Below are 20,563 nucleotides of genomic sequence, written 5' to 3' on the forward strand. Positions count from 1 at the left end.
ACTCTGCGGAGGAAGATGGAAAAAAATACAGATGCGACCTAGCTTTCATGACGCTATCTTGGCTCTCATAAAAGAGAAGTTCGCCGGAGCAAGTGCCAAGGACAAGCTGTGCATCATTTCGTTCGACGAAATGCAGCTGAAACCAAGGTTGGCCTACCAGCGGGGTGATGACGTCATCGAGGGCTTCACTGATCATGGCTCTCTCTCTCTCTCTGCCGCGTCAATGCCTGCGCCGACCACGCCTTGGTCATGATGGTGCGGGGCGTCAGTGTCACCAAACGCTGGAAACAGCCCATCGGTTTCTTTCTGAGTTCCGGAACGACCAAGGCCGTTGTGCAGCAGCAGCTGTTAACACAGTGTGTCCAACGTGTAACAACAACAGCGGGATTCACTGTGCTAGCTACAACTTGTGACATGTCAAAGAACAACCAGGCGACCTACAGACTGCTCGGAGCTGCGGAAACCGGCTTGTTCACCGTGGACGGGCACGAGGTTGCTGCTCTGTATGACGTGCCTCACATCTTCAAATGCATACGAAATGCATTAATGAAATACGATATTGAAGTAGACGGTGAAGTAGCCTCTTGGAGTCATTTGGAAACACTCTACGCACTGGAATGCGCTTCTTTCCCACGGGCTGCTCCAAAACTAAGCCAGAAACACATCAGGCCAAACAGCTTTGAAAAATGAAAGTCAGCTATGCCCTACAGGTGATGGGCCGGACAGTAGCAGCAGCAAGCACATTGCATGCGACCCACGGCAAGCTCCCGCGCACTGCACTCCCGACTGCTACTCTCCTGCTGCGCCTAACGACCTGCTCGATGTGCTAAACTCTTCCGCCCGGTTCGACCCCTGCTCAAAGCGACGCGCGATATCCAGCCTCCATCCAGCAACGGCGGGAGAACACATGCAGTTTCTTCAGGAGAGCGACGCCTGGCTGCAGCGGTGGACGGTCGGTGGCGGCGCCAGCATCGACTCCATTCGAGGACTGCGACAAACGATAAAAGGCGTGGTGAAAATCTGGGACTTGTGTCAGGCTGCTGGGTGCACGTTCCTGTGCACTCGCCGCTTAAACCAAGATCCAAGCTACTGAAAATGAAAGAGTTTATCTCGGCAAAAATATATATTAGGCACATACACGGTGCCTGTGTACCTACTTATAATGAAGAAACATTATGACAACGTTTGAAACGTTTAACACAACCCCTCCTCTAAATGCATTTATGAAACGTGAGTGGGCCAATAAAGGCAACTAGTTTTAACTGTAACAAAAAAGCACTTCTGGGCACGTAAATGGGGTAAATGTGGTAAAATGTGGTAAAATTCGCCACCCCATATCGCCTCTACCGGAAACCCGTTTTAACCCCCGAAGGACATTCCCCCGAAGGAGCAGGATCGTTCATGTTTATCAAAACAGCCGGCAACTTTCTATCGCAGCGAAAGGTTGGCTAGGACGGGAGTCATTGCTTTCACTGACTATGACAAACCTACTCGAACGGATTTTCACCTAGGAAGTTACCAAACGAATGTTGAAAAATACATCAGCACCATGAAAAAACCTTACCCACCATCCTCAGCAACGCCGTCTCCCGCCGGCGTCCACCGGAAAAGGGCGGCAAACGAGCGATGTTTGAATTGTCAGAAGTGATTCCAGACAGCAATACCTGATTAGAATAAAATGCACCTTCTCATATTGCCCCGGTACCCCGTTATGCTCCACCTTCCCCTATTAGTTATAGGTCTGGCAACTATACTTTCATCCTCGTAAAGGAAGTAACCACAGCGAATCCGCACGACTAAATCATCAGGTCGCCAAAAACTCGGCGGTTACAGGAAATCTCGATCTTGTCCATTCCATGTTGTAGACTATATATTCCGTGCTAAAGGGTTATAGGGGAAATATTTAGATGAGGGTCCCCGTAGCGGCAGTGGATTGCTGGGTAGCTCATTCCTAGAGTAGCTGCGGGACACCGTCATGCATTCTGCAGAGATACAAAATGTCTTGGACCAGGCCTACTACTCACAGGAGCGACGGCCATTTCCGTCTGTTGGTTGTCAGCGGCGGTGGGGAAAGACCAGACCGGACTATCACTCACGAATCGGGACACGAGTAGATATACAGACAGACCATCACTGAACGAAACACGTCCCGATGCAGACTAGATACACACAAACACAGAGACGGTTACAATAATTTAACCGAAACAGGAACAGAGACGGTAACAAAAGGTTAGACGGTCACAACTCACAATCCCTTGAGCGAAAACCACATCGGTGCTTAAAATTGACGTTAGACATAGGACCTCCGCAATACGCTGCTGGTTACTGTGGGTCTGTAGCTGGTCTATGGTTCTTGGCCTACATATAACCGGGCCGTGTGGACAGTCATGAGAAGTCCGCGATTAATGACGGGTCTGTCGACTGGGGAGGGCCTGTGGCCTGTGGTCAATAGCCGGTCTAAGGTCTGTGATTGGGTCTGTAGCCGGTCTGTGGTCTGTGAATGACTCTGTAGCCGGTCTGCGATCCTCCAGGGGCCGGGTACTCACGCAGACTGCCGGGTCCGGCGGCGGCGCGCGCGCGCTGGGCGGCCGCGTACTGGGCGCGCACACTGGCCCGCTGTGCCGCCTGCAGGTCGATGGCAGATGTAGAGCGGAACGCCGGCGGCGCCGGAGACTTCCCTGAGAACGAACAGAGAGACGTTTATATGAGACGAACGCAAAGATAAGTCCGTACTCGTATCAGAACATCAGCACAGACGACAGATCCATCGATATGCGCAGGGGGAGGATGTCCCAGGTCCCCCACTGCCCATTTGGCCGCTGTCCACCGGCGCGGGGGGTGATGGGGCGGCTGCGACAGTCCGCTCCTCTCCCGTCCCTCTACACTCACCCCTATCCACCGGCGCGGGGCTCGGCTGCGGCAGCCCGCTCCTCCGGGTGGAGCCCGTTCGACTGAGTCCCACGGCCGACGGCAGGCTCTCCTGACTGGTGGAGCGAGAGCGGCGGCCCGGCGCTGGTGACAGACGAAACGCACGGAGCTTCAGATACAGAGCATATACAGCCAGCAAACAGCTTTAGTTCATACTAAGCGACAACCCAGGTCCCGGATACAGATAGGACACAGCCTAGACAACACAACTCAGATCAAACTAGTCGCGCCAAATCGTCACAATATATTGTGTATCGCACGAACCTTTGAAAGACGAATCTGGCCATTCCAAGACGAATCGAACAGAAGAAAAAAGATTTTATTAATGCAAAGAGGGAAATACAATATAGCAGTAATCAATCTTTATGCATTAAGAACTTAATGACGAACAGAACACAACCTAAGCGTGAATATAGAGAAAGCAGGCTAAACAAAAAGAAGTAAAATCTTGCAAACAGCGCGCAGAATACCACGCCACGAATTGCATACAGGTGAACCAAGTCAGTCGCACACAGCTAATCAATAGCGCCGCGCGAACAATACAGACAGCACTGCTGTCCGCTACCGAGCGTGACCGGCCCACCCTGTGACACAGTACGCACTGTTGAGCGAGCCGGCGCTACCGGACTGGGAGCGGGCGCCGGCCAGCAGCCGCTTATGCTGCGGGTCCAGTGAGTTGAGCAGCGAGTCAGCCTGCTGCCGGAAGTGGTCGGCAAACCCCCAGTACGCCCTGTCGGAGAGGCACCGCGCACGGTCAGACTGACCCAGGGGTGCCTAAATAGCGCTTAAACAGAAACAATTGGCATAGTTCTCGAAAAACGCAGAGAGAACACACCGGCTCGAGTTCTGACCGTCACACTCCAGCAAATATTTGACTTTTGCAGCAAGGGGACAAAAGTAGTCCTGGTGACGCTCGACTTTTACATTAAGAATATATATGTTACAGGGAGTTTGAGAAATCCGTGAGTTTGCAAACTCCCTAGTGAGTTTGCAAACTCCCTGACTCATCAGTGAGTTAGCAAACTCACTAGGGAGTTTACAAATTCACTAGGGAGTTTGCAAACTCACTGACCGGTCAGGGAGTTTGAGAAATTGCAGAGTGATTGGGCCAAATAAAAACAAGTGTGCAGCATGTGGGTGGCATACGTGCCGTCCGTGATGTTAAAACAAAGGAGGCTAGTTCTAAGGCCTCGCACGCTGACAAAAAGCTTATACGAGCTCGTAAAGCTCGTAAAGCTCGTAGATCATATGCACACCATAAATACCTTTTTATTTTAAACTGCTCAGTGATTTACCCATGCATGTTCCGCCGCTTTATTTAGTTATACATTTATTTAGTTCACGTCCCAATTAGACCCGTTCCACTCAAGTGTGGCTATTTCAGAGTCAGGCTAAATATATCAAAGTAGAAAGAGCGCACTGTTGGTCACTTATGCTAAAGTACAGGCACACGCATCAATTCACGCCCATTCCCACTCCGCCATAGACGTGTCATCGAGAGCCGGCGCTGCTGGCAGCCAGCCCAGCTGCGACTGGCGCACGCTGCTTGTTTGTTTTTGTTTTGTTGGGTTAGGCCCTTTCGGTCTGACAAGACCATTTCAGAGTCGGACGAATGATAGGAATTATAGGGGGGACATTGGTCTGGGCAGACACCCTATATGCAGAGTCGCCGGGGCTGAGCCCGTACGAATGGACAGACCGACCAGCCCCCCAAGCACTCTCTGCACCCGGCTACGGGGTGCGCTCCCTCGGGAGCAGCGGTGCCGCTCCAAGGGAGCAGCCCGCATGAGATAAAGGTGCCTGTCCAGCCCGGAGTGGGGGTTTCGGCGTGGACGAGAGGGATTTCAGTATCCTGATTCCTGAGGATGGAAACGACGGAACGGAGGAGCACGTTGCTCCGAACCTCCCCTTTACATAGCCGCGAGTAGCATTTTTTTTCGGTAAAACAATGAAGGATCTGTAAGCTTTTTGCCAGCGTGCGACGGTTATATAGGCCGTACCACTATACTCTGTTCCGTTTCAAGTTTGCAGCCGAAGTGCCCTGCTGAAGGCAGTGCGTGATTTCTGTAGATACATCTCTTGCATTTTGAGACGCAAATTCTTGAGCGGAGGAGCGATCTGCCGAAGAAACTCCGACTGCAAGCTTGATATGGAACAGACTATAGTCGCTTTTGTTTTAACATCACGGACGGCACGTATGCCACCCTCATCTTACACATTTGATTTTATTTGGCCCAATCGCTCTGGAATTCTCAAACTCCCTGACCGGTCAGTGAGTTTGCAAACTCCCTAGTGAATTTGCAAACTCCCTAGTGAGTTTGCAAAGTCACTGATGGGTCAGGGAGTTTGCAAACTCACTAGGGAGTTTGCAAACTCACGGATTTCTCAAACTCCCTGTAACATATAGATAAAATCGAGCTTATTTGTAGCATGACCTCTAGGTCGGCCGTCTGATCAATATATGTAAAGTATATGCAGGCGGCAGGACCCGTCATAATTCAACACATGCGAGCCTTGATTTATTCGTGCCAATTCTTACCACATCAGACCAGCATATCCAATGACCCACCACTAGCACACCAGACCCTCTCCTGACTCCTACTCCCACATATCCCCGCTGTACCCGACCCTCACCCTGCCGTACCTGCGACTAGTGGCTCGCACCTCGCTGTCCGCGTCAGCCACACCGCGGCGTATCGCCTCCTGAATGGCCGCCACGTGTCGCTCGAGGGCCGGCGTCGGCCATGTGGTGATCATCTGCTCGAGGAACTCGCAGCAGGCGCGCCGGATCTCTCTGGACTTGCTGCTCAGCTGGCTGGTGATGATGGGGATCAGCCGGGCGTGCTGCGTGTGCTGGATGATGAACCGGATGGCCACCACGCCTGACGTCGACATCACCTGTCAGAGAAAGGTGAAGAGTTTAGAGGGACTGACGGGAAAACGTGAGACATGTAAGAGATAGACGGATACACGGGGAGGATAAGAGAGACATTGGGGAGACAACGGAGACAGTAGAGATACAGAGACAGTGAGGGGACAGACGGAGACATGGTAGGGTTTGCCAGAAACACGGGAAGGTAGACGAAGACCCTGGGGAGCCGGAGATGTTGGGGATGTGCTGAAGGAGACGCTAACTGAAACAGGAGATTGCTGAGGTGACGGGGATGGTGAGGCAGAAACTGGCAGGAGGTGGGAAGGGAAAGAACAGTAGTGAAAGGGCGTTTGAGCAGCGTCATTTACACAGTGCAAACCATGATAGCTAAAGCTAACATTAAGTTATCTAAAACAAGCACCGTTCCATGTTTCAGTATGACAAAGCACTCCATTGAGGGTTAAAGCAAATTAGCTTTGCACAACGGATGTCAACTCTATATCTCAGAGTTGGTAGTTTGAACAGCGTCACCGGCCGCCGGGACGGGGCAGCTAGCGGCCGCCCGGTGGCTCGAGCTCAGGTAGTACCTTGGCACTGTTGGGTATCAGTTCGATGAGAACCGGCAGCAGCGAGTGACACAGGTGGTCCACGCGCGAGCCCAGCTGCTGCGACAGGTAGGCGATCGTGATGCAGCCCTCGCGCACCACCTGAGACCTGCGGCAGAACGTCAGGTCAGGTCAGCTCAGGTTAGGTCAAGTAAACCATCTCCCACCGCGCCGGCCGGGACCTGTAGAGCGGCACAGTTATTCAACATGTTCTTATACACATAGCAGATACACCAGAAACTGAGAAGTACACAGAAGATCTGAAGATCGCTGCATGATCGTTGCATGATCGTTGCATCGACGTTGCAGCAGCCTGACATCGCTCGCTGACTGACAGGTGACAATATTCAGCAGCAGCAAGGAACTTGGCCGGCATGTGTTGGCTCAGCTAAGATCTTGGACCATGAGCCAGTCTTAGTCTTAGGTCTCGGTAAGCCAGTTTTTTTTTTTTTTTTTGCTCACAAGAGGTCCTGAACAATGAGCCAGTGTCCGCTCACCCCAGGTCCCGGTCGCTGAGCCAGTATTAGCTCACCTGAGGTCCTGGACGGTGAGCCAGTGTTAGCTCAGCTGAGGTCCTGGATGGTGAGCTAATTGTTAGCTCACCTGAGCTATGGTTAGCTCACCTGAGGTCCTGGACGGAGAGCTGCAGCGCCGGCTCCATGAGTCGCAGGTGCCGGTACAGCTCGTCAAAGTCGGCTCCGCCGGCCACCAGCACGCCTCTCAGCTTCCTCAGCTGCGGGCGAGGGGATGGCACCGTCACTGGTTACAGAGGTTAGTGGTTAGCCCGTCAACACGGGACGTCATTTACTGTCAGTGCCACCAGCACACCTCTCAGCTCTCTCAGCTGCGGCAAAGGGGACGGCACGGTCAGTGATGCTGCTATCAGAGGTCACCGTTGACAAAGTCAGTGCCGTAACCACGGGCGACCACCTGCGCTGCACTGTATAGGTATGACACATACATGACAGTGACACCGATTATCCTCACCACCGACTACTAGGATGAATAAAGAGAACACCTTGGAAAATTGTGGGTCAGTCACGGCACCGAGAGATAGTGCTAGGGGATGAGATATATCATATAAGCGTCAGCAGCGGCTATATTCAAATACTTCTTGGAATCCGTGGCCATCTGTACATACGGTGCAAACCATCGGAGACCACAAAATACCAGCGGAAAGGACAGTGGGCCGCTACTGACACTGACAATCAGCAGAACTAGACACCGCCGACTGGACAGCGTCCGCGGCTCGCCGACCGTTTGTTTGTTTGTTTATTGGGGGTTAGGGGCGCGCCGACTGCGAGGTCATTTTGCGCCCATAACAGAGATTTTAAATACGTCTGTAATTACTTACTTATTTTCGTGTTATGCTTAAGAAAGGAAAGTCAAGGGGAAGTTGGCTGCACGGATAAAGGAAAATATGCTACCGTTATGGATCCAGCGCGAGTTATCTGAGAGAAGATCTAAGAGAGTCACGCTCGCCGACCGTCCCAGGTGACCGCCGTTCGCTCACCGCCTCAGTGCGCGAGTCCCAGTCGGCCGACGGCTGGCTCAGCGTCTCCCGCAGGCGCGTCATCGTGTCCTCGAGCTCCTTGGGAGAGAAGATCTGTAGCCGTGGCACCTGCTCGAACGACGCGATGAACGTGGCCTCGTCGATGGCGCCGGCGCCTGCCAGTCATGGACGGGTCGGGTCAGGTCAGAGCTCAGGGTCGGGGTCGGGTCAGCTCCGATCGCAGGGTCAGAGGTAAGAGTTCAGGCCTCAGGGTCAGGGTCAGGTAATATCGGATGGTCAGGGTCAGGATAGGTCAGGCGGTTCTGCGACACCTGAGCGAGCGTCATTTCAGCGAACGACATTTGAGCGAAGCCTTTTCAGCGATTATCAATTTAAGCGATTGACTATTTCAGCGATTGCCAAGTCGGCGAATTCAATCACAGCGATTATCAACTTAAGCGAGGACCAGAATCAGCGAAACCAGATTGAGCGAATATATGGAGGTCAATGGGGGACCAATTGAGCGAACACAGTTACAGTGAAACCGAACGCGACGGAAGTCAATCATTTGCTACTTTTCGGGAAGTCTTGCCCTTGGAATACCCGCTTGGTATGTGTCATGCTTCAAGCTGTGCGCGGCAAATTAAAAATTTGCTTTTTAAGCTTGGAAACCACAAAAATATTTGGCCTCATTCTGCAGCCTTGATCTGGAAATGTGGAACGTGAGAGATAGGACGATGGAAGGAATGCCAAGGACCAATTATAAACTCGAGGGATGGCACAGGGGGATCCAGTCTATGTTTCAGGGACCTCACCCAAATATCTGAAAATTCGTAAGTTGCTTAGGGCAAGAACAAATTTGGGGACATGGGGAACTGATCCAAACTCAAGCGGGGGAATTTCGCGAAAAACAGCACAAGCAATATGAATCTGGTCATCATTATTGATTGGCAAACAGCAGGGGGGGGGGGGGTGAAATCGAACCGCTGAAATTTTTGAGAAATGTGGCATTAAATTTGGAGCTTAATGTCTGAACTTTGCACGTGACATCCGCCATCCAGTTCCGGATAACCATGAAAAGTTCCGGAAACATTCGTTGTACGTACGCTCGCAAAAGAAAAAAGAAAAAATACACCGTTACGGGACGATGAAGTGCTTCGCTGAAATGACAGTCGCTCAAACTGTAGTCGACGAAATAGATGTCGCTGAAACATAGCTTTCGCTTAAATTGACAATCGCTATATTTGATAATCGCTCAATTTGATATTCGCTAAGTTGCCAGTCGCTGAAAATGGTTCGCTCAAATGACGTTCGCTCAAATGACACTCGCTAAAGTCGCTCGCCGAGGTCAGGCATGGAGAACGGGGACGGACCAGGTCAGATCTGAGGTCAGGGTTGGGTCCGGTCAGATCTGAAGATGAGAGACCGGATCAGATCATGCCTGAACAGCAGAGACTAATGAAATAGCAAATATAGCACGGGAAATACCAGTTCATAGTTTAAAGGCTATGAATTGTAAAATATCAATTTTCATCTCCATTCTTACATCATGCCTATAGCGACCGTTTACAAAGACAAAAATCTTCACAGCGATCCTAGTACCAAATAAAATAAGCCTTGTGCAGCGTTCAGTTGGCGTAATTCACGGAGCCCCGGCAAGACCACTTCAGAAGGCTCAAGACCATGACGTTTTTGGTGACATCACTAAAACCCAGTTTGCTTAAACAACAGTCCAAGACCATACGTAAGCCACCACCAGCTCGCACGATCCGTGCCTCGCTAGGTTTGGGTGTGGTCGGTGTCAATGACACTGACAGATCGCACCTTTCACGGATGGGGCGCGGCCGGTGCGACCCCGCCCCTCCCCATCGACCGCAGTCCGTCCGTCCGTCGGGCCCTCCCTCACTGACCGGGGAGGGGGAGGGGGAGGTGACTCACCCGGTCCGCAAGGCCCCAGTAACTACCGACGGACTTCAACAAACTGCTCAGAGGTCAATGCACATATAATTTTGGCAGGGTATGACCACCTGAATTATCAGTGGAGAGTGGATCAGTAGATTTATGCAGCCATCGACAACTTACTACAGTCACAGACTGTCCCACCACCTCTTTCACTGCAGCCCTTTCAGGAAGTGCCGCGTTAAGCGGAAAAATCGATAGTCCACCGAATTGTTAGGCTTGACACATGCAGTGTCGCATATGCAGATCAGCGAATAACATTGACCGTTTTTCTGTAACTGATTACCATATCCGTAACTGGCCCCACCTGACCTGAAACACGACACTGGCATCGTCACGTCCAGCTCTGTTGCTACCAACACGTCAGACGCATATGCAGTTTGACCCACCCTGCGTTAAAGGCGGCTAAATCCTTATTTCCTCGCTGGGTTCGCGTGATAAAAAAGCAGATGTCATAAGCTGCCGGAAGGCCTTGCAGAATGCACATTGCACACCCCTTCCTGTGAAAAATTTTGCATATGCCTAGTTATTCAAAATAACCGCGTTCTTATCCCGGCTTAGCCATCCTGATATGAAGTAGCAGTGACGAAATAAACCACCACTTTTACTTTATCATTTTTTCGGTGTCACTTTGTTCATATATGACGATGGCTCAAATTGTTTTTAGCGGACCGCTGCCATGAGGTAAGTTTCTTTTCCCACGTAAGAGTGACACACGTTATCGTTGGAGGGCAAGATTATACGACATTTTACTATACAAAAGCGGCATAACAGCTTTTAAAACTGAAGTTTATCGGGGGCAGGTATAGGAGTGATGCGGAGTTTCGGGATCGGAAAGGCGGAAAAGGGGACATGGATGGGGATAGACGGAGAATGGGATGGAGACGGGAAAGTGGACGGAGACAGAGTCAGAGACGGGGATGGGGACGGAGACAGAGACGGAGGCAGACAGATACAAATACAGAAACAGAGACAGAGACAGATACAGAGACGGACCCAGAAATAACGGATGGGAAACAGACAGACAGAGACGGAGACAGAGATCGGGGACAGTGACAGTGTCAGTATCGGTCCCAACCCACCTCCGGAGTGCACCGCGCCGTTGCTCGTCTTCTGCGTCAGAGAGCGCCGCACGGTCGGTATCCCAGTGGACCGCGCCGCCGAGGTGGCCGAGACCTGGAACGGAACGAAACGAGGCGTCAGCACGGCAGAGCCCCGTACTTCCGTGAACGGCAAACTGACTGGTTTGACTGGCACTAATTTTCGGGATATCCGAGCCTTGGCTAATTCTTATCATTCAGGTTTTCAGTCGGTACTACTTTTGAAGTTACCATTCACCTAACACCTAGTTGAAGCTAACACACAGACACAACACAACAGCTTGCGCCGCAACATGCTAGGTCAACGCCTATCAGCTCTATTGATTAGATACTCAAAGTGTGAAGCCCATCAATACAATCAGCATGGTTACAAAAGCCATGGTAATCAGGCCTAAGCCCGTTATCGAAATGCCTTTCCCCCGGACACAGCACACACTGTGCGGAGGACAGAGGCACAGGGAGCACCCTCAGCAGCCCACAGTGGGCTCGGTTCAAGGTCGGTCTCTGGCGGATGACATCCAGCCCCGGGCGGCAGAGCGGCTCTGGCGGCCACCAACAAACAGACGGAAGCCGCCGGCTGACCGGGTTTGATTGACGCCGACCGACCGCCGCGAACTGGACTGGAGTCGGGCGCTGCAGTCTTACTGCGCTCCATACCCGACAGGCTGGCGGGTCTGGACGCATACAGACGTGGGGCGGCACATTCAACATCGATAACGAATCCCTACAGCCTCGGTCGTCCCATCATTAGGAATTAGTCACTATGGTTCCATCAATCGTAGAGGCTTCGTCATCAGTCAATACGGTCTCACCATTAGTCATGATGTTCTAATCACAATGATTGCACCGCTAACGTGAACTCGCCACACGCCTGTGGCACTGTCTCTCCGTTCCTCGTCTGGCCAATATTTCAGGAGTGTCCGTTCACCCGGAGCGATGGAGCGCTCTGACTGCTGGCGGCCACAGTCTGGCCCTGGGACCGGTGCGGCGCCCATGACCGGCGCGGAGGCGGGACACGCCCCGAACGGCGGCGGTTAGAACGAAGCAGCGCGGAGCGCCCAGAGACCGCAGCTATAACACTACAAAAGATACTTCACCGGGTAGGCATTCGAGTAACTCAGAATCACTGTTGATGCAAGAGGGAGGGAGATAGGAGGGAAGGAAGGAGCATATCCTGATTCCTGCATGTAGGCCCGCTATCTCTAGCTGGGGCGGTGCACTGTGCAGTGTGCAGTGTGCACCGACTGGTCAGTGAAACAGAGAACTGTGTGCCCGATATAATACAGAGTGCGATATAATACAATATAATATAATATAATATAATATAGAAATAGATGGCCCCGTGCATCCTGGGACGATGGGAAAGTTGCTCCCAGGTCCAAGAGGACAAAGGAACGCACACGCTATGTGATGAGACCCGTGCAGTAGGTATGGGACATTGGCCCTCAAACACAGAGAGAACAGAGAACTTGTGTCATGACAGCTGCCCGCTGGTAGTCTTGCGCGCCGCGCCGTGTGCCGTATGGGACAGCGACCCGCTAGCTGTACGGAGCGCCGCCCACCGATCCGTGCCGGGTCGGCGGCGGCCTTGTCCCGACCTCCGGGCCGTCCGTTCCGTCCCAGCTCCGCTAACCGTGACCGTGACGGCCGACCGTAGAACACAGAGAGCGGTACCGGCCGACGGTACAGCACAGACAGCGGTACCGGCCGACGGTACAACACAGAGAGAGCGGTACCGGCCGTCGGTACAGCACACAGAGAGCGGTACCGGCCGACGGTACAACACAGAGAGCGGTACCGGCCGACGGTACAACACAGAGAGCGGTACCGGCCGACGGTACAACACAGAGAGCGGTACCGGCCGACGGTACAGCACAGAGAGAGCGGTACCGGCCGACGGTACAGCACAGAGAGAGCGGTACCGGCCGACGGTACAACACACAGAGAGCGGTACCGGCCGACGGTATAACCCAGAGAGCGGTACCGGCCGACGGTACAACACACAGAGAGCGGTACCGGCCAGTTCGACGTCCGCCGTGTGTCAACAGACACCGGTCGGCGGGGTGGGCGGACACCAGCTGCCGCCGCACCGTGACAAAGCAGCTTCGATGGAAATCGTGACAGTGCTTAGAGACCCCAGAATTCCTTCACGGATTCTCCAAGATCCCCAAGTTCCCTCCAAGGATTCTCTCAATATCGTTCTGTCTGTGCAATCCATTCACCCTCTCCCTCAAACAAGACGAAAAACTCAATGAAAGACTTCTGAAGGTTCTTTGTGTTGAAGTCAAAATCCAGTCGTTCAAAACTGCGTTTTCACACATCAGTGATTTCCGCTCACCGCAAAATTAGGGAGCAGTTGCTGCTTTTACGACTTATTAGTATTTCTACAATCAAAACTCCAAGTGGACACCGAGCCAAATGCCATCAATGGCAAACAATGCCCAGGTTAGTACAAAAAGTCAGCCAAGAAGGCCAATAGTTTATCAAGTGAGCCGATGAAAGGGGATAATCTCAAGCACAGCGCCGACTGTACTCGGGTTATCTGTACCCTGGCTCGGAGAGACAACAGGGAATGATGATAAAATCGATAACACAGGAGTGTTTGGCCGCAGTAAACAAGATAAGATAACCAGTTACATCCATATTCAGTTCGCCAGACAGCTAAAGGGGTTGCAAAGTGGTGCTTCGAGTGTATGTAAACGGACGACGATATCGGTTATGTAGTGAGTACAGAGTAGTGCAGTGCAGCGACTAGACTAAGACTGCTAATCGTGGTCAATGCAATTTGAAAAAGAGAACACCTTCTCCTAGGACTTGTGGAAATGCGAAAGCACGACGACAATGTTAGATCTAGTGACTTGCAAGAAAATTAGGAAATTCGGTGGTCAGTAGCAGGAAGCATCTACCGCTCAATTTTAGTTTTCACACGAGTGCTCGGAGAGAGGCTGGTCAGTGGTCACTTTGTCCCTGAATTCAATAATGCCCGCGGACGGCCAGGGCCACGGGTGTTCTCATATTTCCACTTAAAGGAGAAGAGAGCTCTCCAAGTCCAGTTAGGTGGTTCACTTACCGCCACTCTGTCCACCTCATCGGTCGATTCTTTCCGGACACCTGCGGGCAGGGAAGGACACCGTCACACACCGAACACCTATCTACGGGTACATATAACAGAGACCGGACACCTGCGGGCAGGGACGGACACCGTCACACACCGGACACCTATCTACGGGTACATATTACAGAGACCGGACACCTGCGGGCAGGGACGGACACCGTCACACACGGAACACCTAGCTACGGGTACGGATAACAGAGACCGGACACCTGCGGGCAGGGACGGACACCGTCACACACGGAACACCTATCTACGGGTACGGATAACAGAGACCGGACACCTGCGGGCAGGGACGGACACCGTCACACACGGAACACCTATCTACGGGTATATACAGATAACACAGACCTGTCACACTGCGCAGATTGTGGTGATGGATAACGGATCGATAACAAAAGTCTACTGTCATGTATAAACTAGGTCATCAACAAAGCATACTTCTCACAGAGCCCACCGAGCTATGAAGCGCTGAGCTCACTACGGAGAGCTCTCTAAACGCTGAACCATCCGCTAAACATAACTCACTGTGTTGGATCATTCCCAATCTCTCAGCGTTGATTACGAAGGACGATATGGGCTTGGGTGCATCGCGGCGACACAGGTCATTTGGTACACTACCAGGTCCAAGAAGGTGCCTTACTGCCTACAGAGCTACACCATTTCTGCAACCGTTAGTCGCCCCTTTGTCAAGGCGTGTGGTATGTTTTGCTGGCTGGCTCAACGTTGCGCGCATTAACGAGGGCGACACTCGCTGCTGCTGGGTTCGTTTGGCTATTCTTTGGTATATGTTCCAGCATTTGCTTTTGGACCACCCCTGGTTTATTTTGTTTTGTACATTGTTTGTGCTGGCAAAATAAACAATGAAAGAGTGTGCGAGCGAACCAGCGATTGGACTGATGAATGAATGAATGAATGAATGAATGAGTGAATAAATGAATGATTGAATGAATGAATGAATGAATGAATGAATGAATGAATGAATGAATGAATGAATGAATGAATGAATGAATGCATGAATGCATGCATGAAGCACGCGGGCAACAGTGATTGTTCAGGAATGTAGCACGGTTCCCGAAGTTTGGGCAACCACAAAACACCAAATGCCATGCTTATTACACTGGGACTTGAGAACAATTGAAGTGAAGTATACTATAATTGATTATAATTTGCTTGTTTTGTTTTGTTGGGTTAGGCCCTTTCGGTCCAATTAGACCATTTTAGAGCCGGGAGGATGATAGGATGTAGGGGGAGACATTGGTCTGGGCAGGCACCCTAGTGAGTAACCGGTGCTGAGCCCATCCCGAAGGACAGGCCACCCAGCCCCAAGGTACTCACTGCACCCGGCTACGGGGTGCGCTCCCTCGGGAGCAGCGGTGCCGCTCCAAGGGAGCAGCCCGCATGAGATGAAGTTGCCTGTCCAGCCCGGAGGGCGGTTGCGGCGTGGAGGAGAAGGATTTCCGTATCCTGAGGATAGAAGCATGGGACGGTGATTATAATTTGATCATGTATCTAGCCTAAGGTATGTAAGTACAATGTTCGGTTGTGGTGTCGCTCTATGGCCGCGGGTGGTTCCGGACGATCGGGCGCAGAGCACTTTGGCAAGTACGCCTAGCATGACAGCCGTCACCTATCACATATGACGTCACCCGGAGCAGCTCTGACAGGGCTGTCAACCCTGACCCGTGTGACAGAGCGGCGGGTCCGGCAGCCCCGATCAGGGACACGTGTCGCCTCGGCCCGGCCCGGCGGCCGTCCCTGCTCCACCGTACCGGAATCGGACGGAGGAGGTGGTCTCTGACCTGACCTGCCTGACCTTAGCGTCTCCCATTTCCCTGACCCGACCCGCAGCTCCCCTGTCTGACCTAACCCAGCCCCCAGTCTTCCATCTGACCTGACCCACGCCTCTCCCATCCCAAACCGCGCTCCCTGTTCAGGCTCGCCGGCGGACACAGGGCGGATGGCTCTGCCCAGCGTGGTCGATACGGCCCAGCTCAAGATCAGCTGACGACTCAGACGCCAGCTGACGGCTCGAGAGCCAGCCGACTCCTCAAGAACCACTCGCTTAAAGGCTTTAGGAAGTGCAGAGTTCAAATATTCAGGGCCCGACGAGGACGCGGTATCGGCCGATCATATCAATATGCTGCTCTTATCGTTAAAAAAAATCCCTCCTTCAAAATGTTAAAGTGACTTCTGTTCTGCTTAGAGCTTTGAAGGCGGCCTCTGGCCAATCTCAGCAATGCAGATGTGCACTGTGCGGCGGCTCTGGACGAAACCAAAGGTCCCGTTTCGGTGCAGAGCCAGTCGAGATGGAAGCGACCGCCATCGATTGTTTATACCTAATATCTGCCCTACTAAGGGATATAGGACATGTCGGAGATGGCTCTCCTTGGTCCATCGCTTCCACAGAGTTTCGTCATGTCTAGCGTCGTCAGGTCAGCTAATGTGACACAGTGCATTGAAAAAGTTCGATTTAGTTATCAATCGTTTGACACGTAGCTGCATTCAACAACACCGTTGTGGTTCCTGAATTCTAAAAAATAATAATGAATGTATAAGCTACTAAAATGACCAAATAAAAGTAGCAATCTTTTCAGCAGAAAAAAAAACATGACAGTGTTCGTATCGGCTCAGGGATGTGCACCACCTCAGTCCGTGTGCGGTCAGCCGGCGATGTCCTCTGTCCTCTGGGGGCTGACCCGGAGCGGACAGACCAGACCAGATCAGACGGCCGGCCGGAGGGAGGGACAGAAATGTAAACAAACACCCAGCTGACCGCTGTCTGCACCGGACGGCACTGAGCGGGGTCGACTGGGGCTGTGCCTGCACCACGGACGGCCGCGGCCGGCAGACAGGCCGAAGGCAGCAAAGGGCCGAGCGCTGGAGGGAGAAATTCAGGGGGAGGTAATGCCCTGGTTATCCACTATCCAGCTCGGCGTGGTATTCGGTAAACTCGAAGGGACAATGAGAAACTGGGAACTTGGGAAGGTGTGTCGCTGACGCTTCTGAAGGGAAACAAATATTAGAAAAAAAAAAACTTCTGGTAAGCAGAGACCGCTTTATACTCCAGCTCAGGATATGGTCAGTGGTCCTCGTCGCTACGCTATCTACTCGTAGTCCGGCAGCTTAGCGGAGCAGGGAACTGGATATAAGGCCTGTTTGCCTCGGATGTAAGTGACGTTTTTATTATTTGGAATCGTATCGGCCTGATGTCAACATAGGATAGGATAGCTCGCCGATAGGATTAACGACCAGCGACATGTGAGCGGTCTCCTTGATCTGAGCGATATTTCAGCACGGCCCTTTGTGGTTAGCGATGGTCCTGCCCAGTGCCCAGAGTATACCAAAAGACGTTCTGCTGTGCTGATTGGTAGCCTTCCTGCCGTGCTGGTTAGCAGGCTTTCGCCGACCATTAGTGCCCAGCACCATTAGAGTTCGGTGCTCCGCCCCGGAAAGCGGCCTTTCTGGGCTCTTCCGGTCTGAGTGCTTGCAGACAGTCTGTCCCTTGTAGAATCTGCCTCAACTGCCATGGTGTTACGTCTATTGTCTATATGCACTGCTTTGTGTGCTCTGGGGAGGTAGGTGGTCTGAACCCAGAGTGACCCGTGAAGTGCGGTGACACTTGGTGTTCACCGTATCTGCTGAAGTGTGCGCCTTCCTTAGTTTCTCGACGGGACTCTGTTTGCAAAAGTCTGTTGTACTAACGCCTCGTCTCAAGTATTCTGAAGAATGATGTGCCATTCTGACACACGGCGAACAGAAAGACAAGTCACGCCACCGTGCGCTGCAGTGTATATAAATGAGACGCTCGTCTTTTCGGTCCCAAGAGACGTGAGGTGTCACTGACAAAGTTCACAAGAGTGACATTGCTGCAATGGTAAGGTGTGTCACTGACACATGGCAAAGTGTATCAGTGACACATGGTTAGGTGTGTGACTGACACATGGTTAGGTATGTGACACCGAGACACCGGTAGGATGCGTCGCTGACACAGTCGCTAGGCGTGTCATTTTGTGCCCCCACCACCAAGTACCGACGTCCGACAGTAATGAATATTGAACACCATTCTCTCTCTAAGCCACCGCGCCCTGGCACACCCACCACACCTACGGCTTCTGTACATATGTGAGAGCACAGGGAACTGCGTCTGAGACGCGGTCTGTTCGCCTCCTATCAGCCTGACCTTGGCCGTGCAGTGGCGGCGGACAGCCAGTGCACGCAGAGTACATACTGTTGGGTCCAAGGACGGTGACAGGACTGTGTGTATACGGGCCAGGGACCATGGCCAGGACTGCGAGCATAACTGTGTGCATACCGCCCAGGAGCAAAAGTCAGGGATAACGGCCATAAACGTACGGCTTAGACCACCAGTCAGCATTACATACTCGTATGTGCGGACCGGGGAAAGACGATGACCAAAATTGTAAAATAAATGGCCATGGAAAGATCCAAAACATAACCCCCTACATCCGGCATCCTCAGACTGACAGCCGTAACAACCAGTCACTTGAAACTTTACCTGTCATTCCCGTGTTTTCTCATAGCCCAGCCAGCACGGGACACGCTCTCGCCATGCTCCTCGTAGTAACCTCACTTACTTCCTCCCCCGCCGGCGGCCGCCTGGCGTCCTCGGCGTCCTCCCGGCTCGTTCAGCAGCCGGTCAAAGATGAGGATCCACTCCTGGTCCTCGTCCCAGAGCGCGCTGGGGCCGCGGTGCTCCCGCGCGGCGCTGCTCGCCCGCCGGGGCACGGCGGAGGGTTTGGAGGCCGGGTCGGAGGACTCCGCCGCCTCCTCCGGGGCCGGCTCGTCCATGACGACACCCTCGTCGCCGTTGGCGGCCTCCGGGTCCGGCTGGCCGGGCATGTCGGGCCGCTCCGCTCCGGCGGCCGGCGACACACCTTGGTATTGATCGGCGGCGGACTGCGGATGCTGCGGGTGGCGCGCGGAGGACTGCGGACTGCGGACTGGAGGCCGCTCGGCAGTCCGTCTCAGACGGGAGAGCGGTCCGTCCCGGCTGGAAGTGACCTGCCGTCAGTCGGTCACGGCCGGTCGATACCGCTCACAGACACTGACCACTGGCCACCGACCGCCGCGGCTCGGAGCGGAGACGAGTGGCGGCTCTCACACGGCGCCGATCCGCCGGAGAACACGGCAGCACGTCCACCTAACGGCAGCGGCAGCCGCCCGGCGCGCCGGCCCGTCACGTATCGAGCGCGGCGCTCCCACGGCACCTCCCGCTCAGCTGACGGTCCACAGCCGACTGACCGGCCGACGACCGACGACGGCCGACAGCAGCGTCACACCCAGCGGCCCGCCCCTCAGCGTGACGTCACACCGGCCGCCCACAGTAGCGTCACGCCGTCACACGGACCGCCAGCCGCGCTCTGTGACAGTGACCACGGCCCGTGGTCGATGCCACTTGCAAGTTTCGCGGAAACTAGAGTTCGAGCTCGAAGTTCGAGCAGCAGCTTGGTGCGGGGCCTGGTGAACTTTGTATGTTGGACGGGTATGGCGTCAGCCTGTGTTGGAGGTCCGTAGGACGGGTGTTGGACTCATTGGACTCAGTATGTTGCTTATTGATGCAAGATGTGTTGGTGTTGGTCCCGTTCCTGGACCTGAGTTGGGGGGCCCACTGGCTCTGAGTGTGTGACGGGTTTGACACTCTCTAAAGTCTACAGGGTGTCTCAAAAGTTCGTTCACAGGTACCAGCCATGTTTTTTTGTCAATAATTCTGAATCAACAAGAAATTAACAGTCGAAATTTTGCATGGGCATTGGTGACAACCTTCCTCAAGCAGTCTCATTGTTTTCAAGTGCATTCGACCCTTCATGAGCTCACAAAAAGGGTTCACCTCTGACCATGGGTCAGGCACGAAAATGTAGGTTGCAAAGTCGGGTATGTTGTGAAACTCTCTGTTTCAGGAGTAATGGGAATGGTTAAGTCGGAAATGACACATGGTTAAGTGTCGGCGAGGATGAGTGCAACATGATGATCATCTCATAAAAACGGTGGCTAAAATTTTTGAAGGACGAAACCATGCGAGACTAACGGCGTTTTGAACGACCCTCGCACGACAGCAGACTCGTGTTCCGGAAAGCAGCTGAAAATGCGGTCATAACTATTGAAAACTGGCAAGAAGGTCACAGACAGAGGTTACCCATTTTCAAAAAGTGCAGGTCATCGTAAAATAAAGACAAATTATAATTTAAAATTGTTTATAATATCTATAACGCTAATTTTTGGGGACAATAACACAAAAATCGTCAATGCCAAGGACACCTGACCCTCCAAAAGTGTCAGTTATTGTAAAATTTTATGTAACGAAGTTTCAAGAGGCAGATCTGCAGCGAATAATTTTCTTTTAAACACAAAATCCCGATAAAACCACACGATGGACAGGTTTGGGCCGTTTACAAAGCAGAACATCTCCCGAGGAAAACATTCCGCAACCGAGCGAAGGTCTTGGCAAGGGGAATGACGAGCGCTTGGAATTTG

The 20,563-nt window shown here is 52.7% G+C and overlaps 1 protein-coding gene across 3 annotated transcripts in view; it reads right to left on the reverse strand.

Moving 5' to 3' along the window:
* LOC122379515 (CLIP-associating protein 1-like) overlaps positions 1-20,563 on the reverse strand; it is a 44,383-nt gene that overhangs the window by 11,134 nt on the left and 12,686 nt on the right. For 2 of the 3 annotated variants that reach the window (XM_043361789.1, XM_043361788.1), the window contains exons 8-16: positions 14,027-14,067; positions 10,939-11,032; positions 7,919-8,073; positions 7,029-7,138; positions 6,388-6,514; positions 5,573-5,826; positions 3,531-3,658; positions 2,890-3,012; positions 2,547-2,678 (exon numbers count right to left, since the gene is read on the reverse strand). In XM_043361789.1, coding sequence (XP_043217724.1) covers positions 2,547-2,678; positions 2,890-3,012; positions 3,531-3,658; positions 5,573-5,826; positions 6,388-6,514; positions 7,029-7,138; positions 7,919-8,073; positions 10,939-11,032; positions 14,027-14,067 — 1,164 coding nt within the window. Of the gene's footprint in view, positions 1-2,546; positions 2,679-2,889; positions 3,013-3,530; positions 3,659-5,572; positions 5,827-6,387; positions 6,515-7,028; positions 7,139-7,918; positions 8,074-10,938; positions 11,033-14,026; positions 14,068-18,666; positions 19,316-20,563 lie in introns of those variants that run through there. The other variant, XM_043361790.1, reaches the window with a different exon arrangement.

The sequence above is a fragment of the Amphibalanus amphitrite genome, unplaced genomic scaffold, assembly GCF_019059575.1.
Source record: "Amphibalanus amphitrite isolate SeventyFive unplaced genomic scaffold, NRLGWU_Aamphi_draft 000079F_arrow, whole genome shotgun sequence".
Lineage (NCBI taxonomy): Eukaryota > Metazoa > Arthropoda > Thecostraca > Balanomorpha > Balanidae > Amphibalanus > Amphibalanus amphitrite.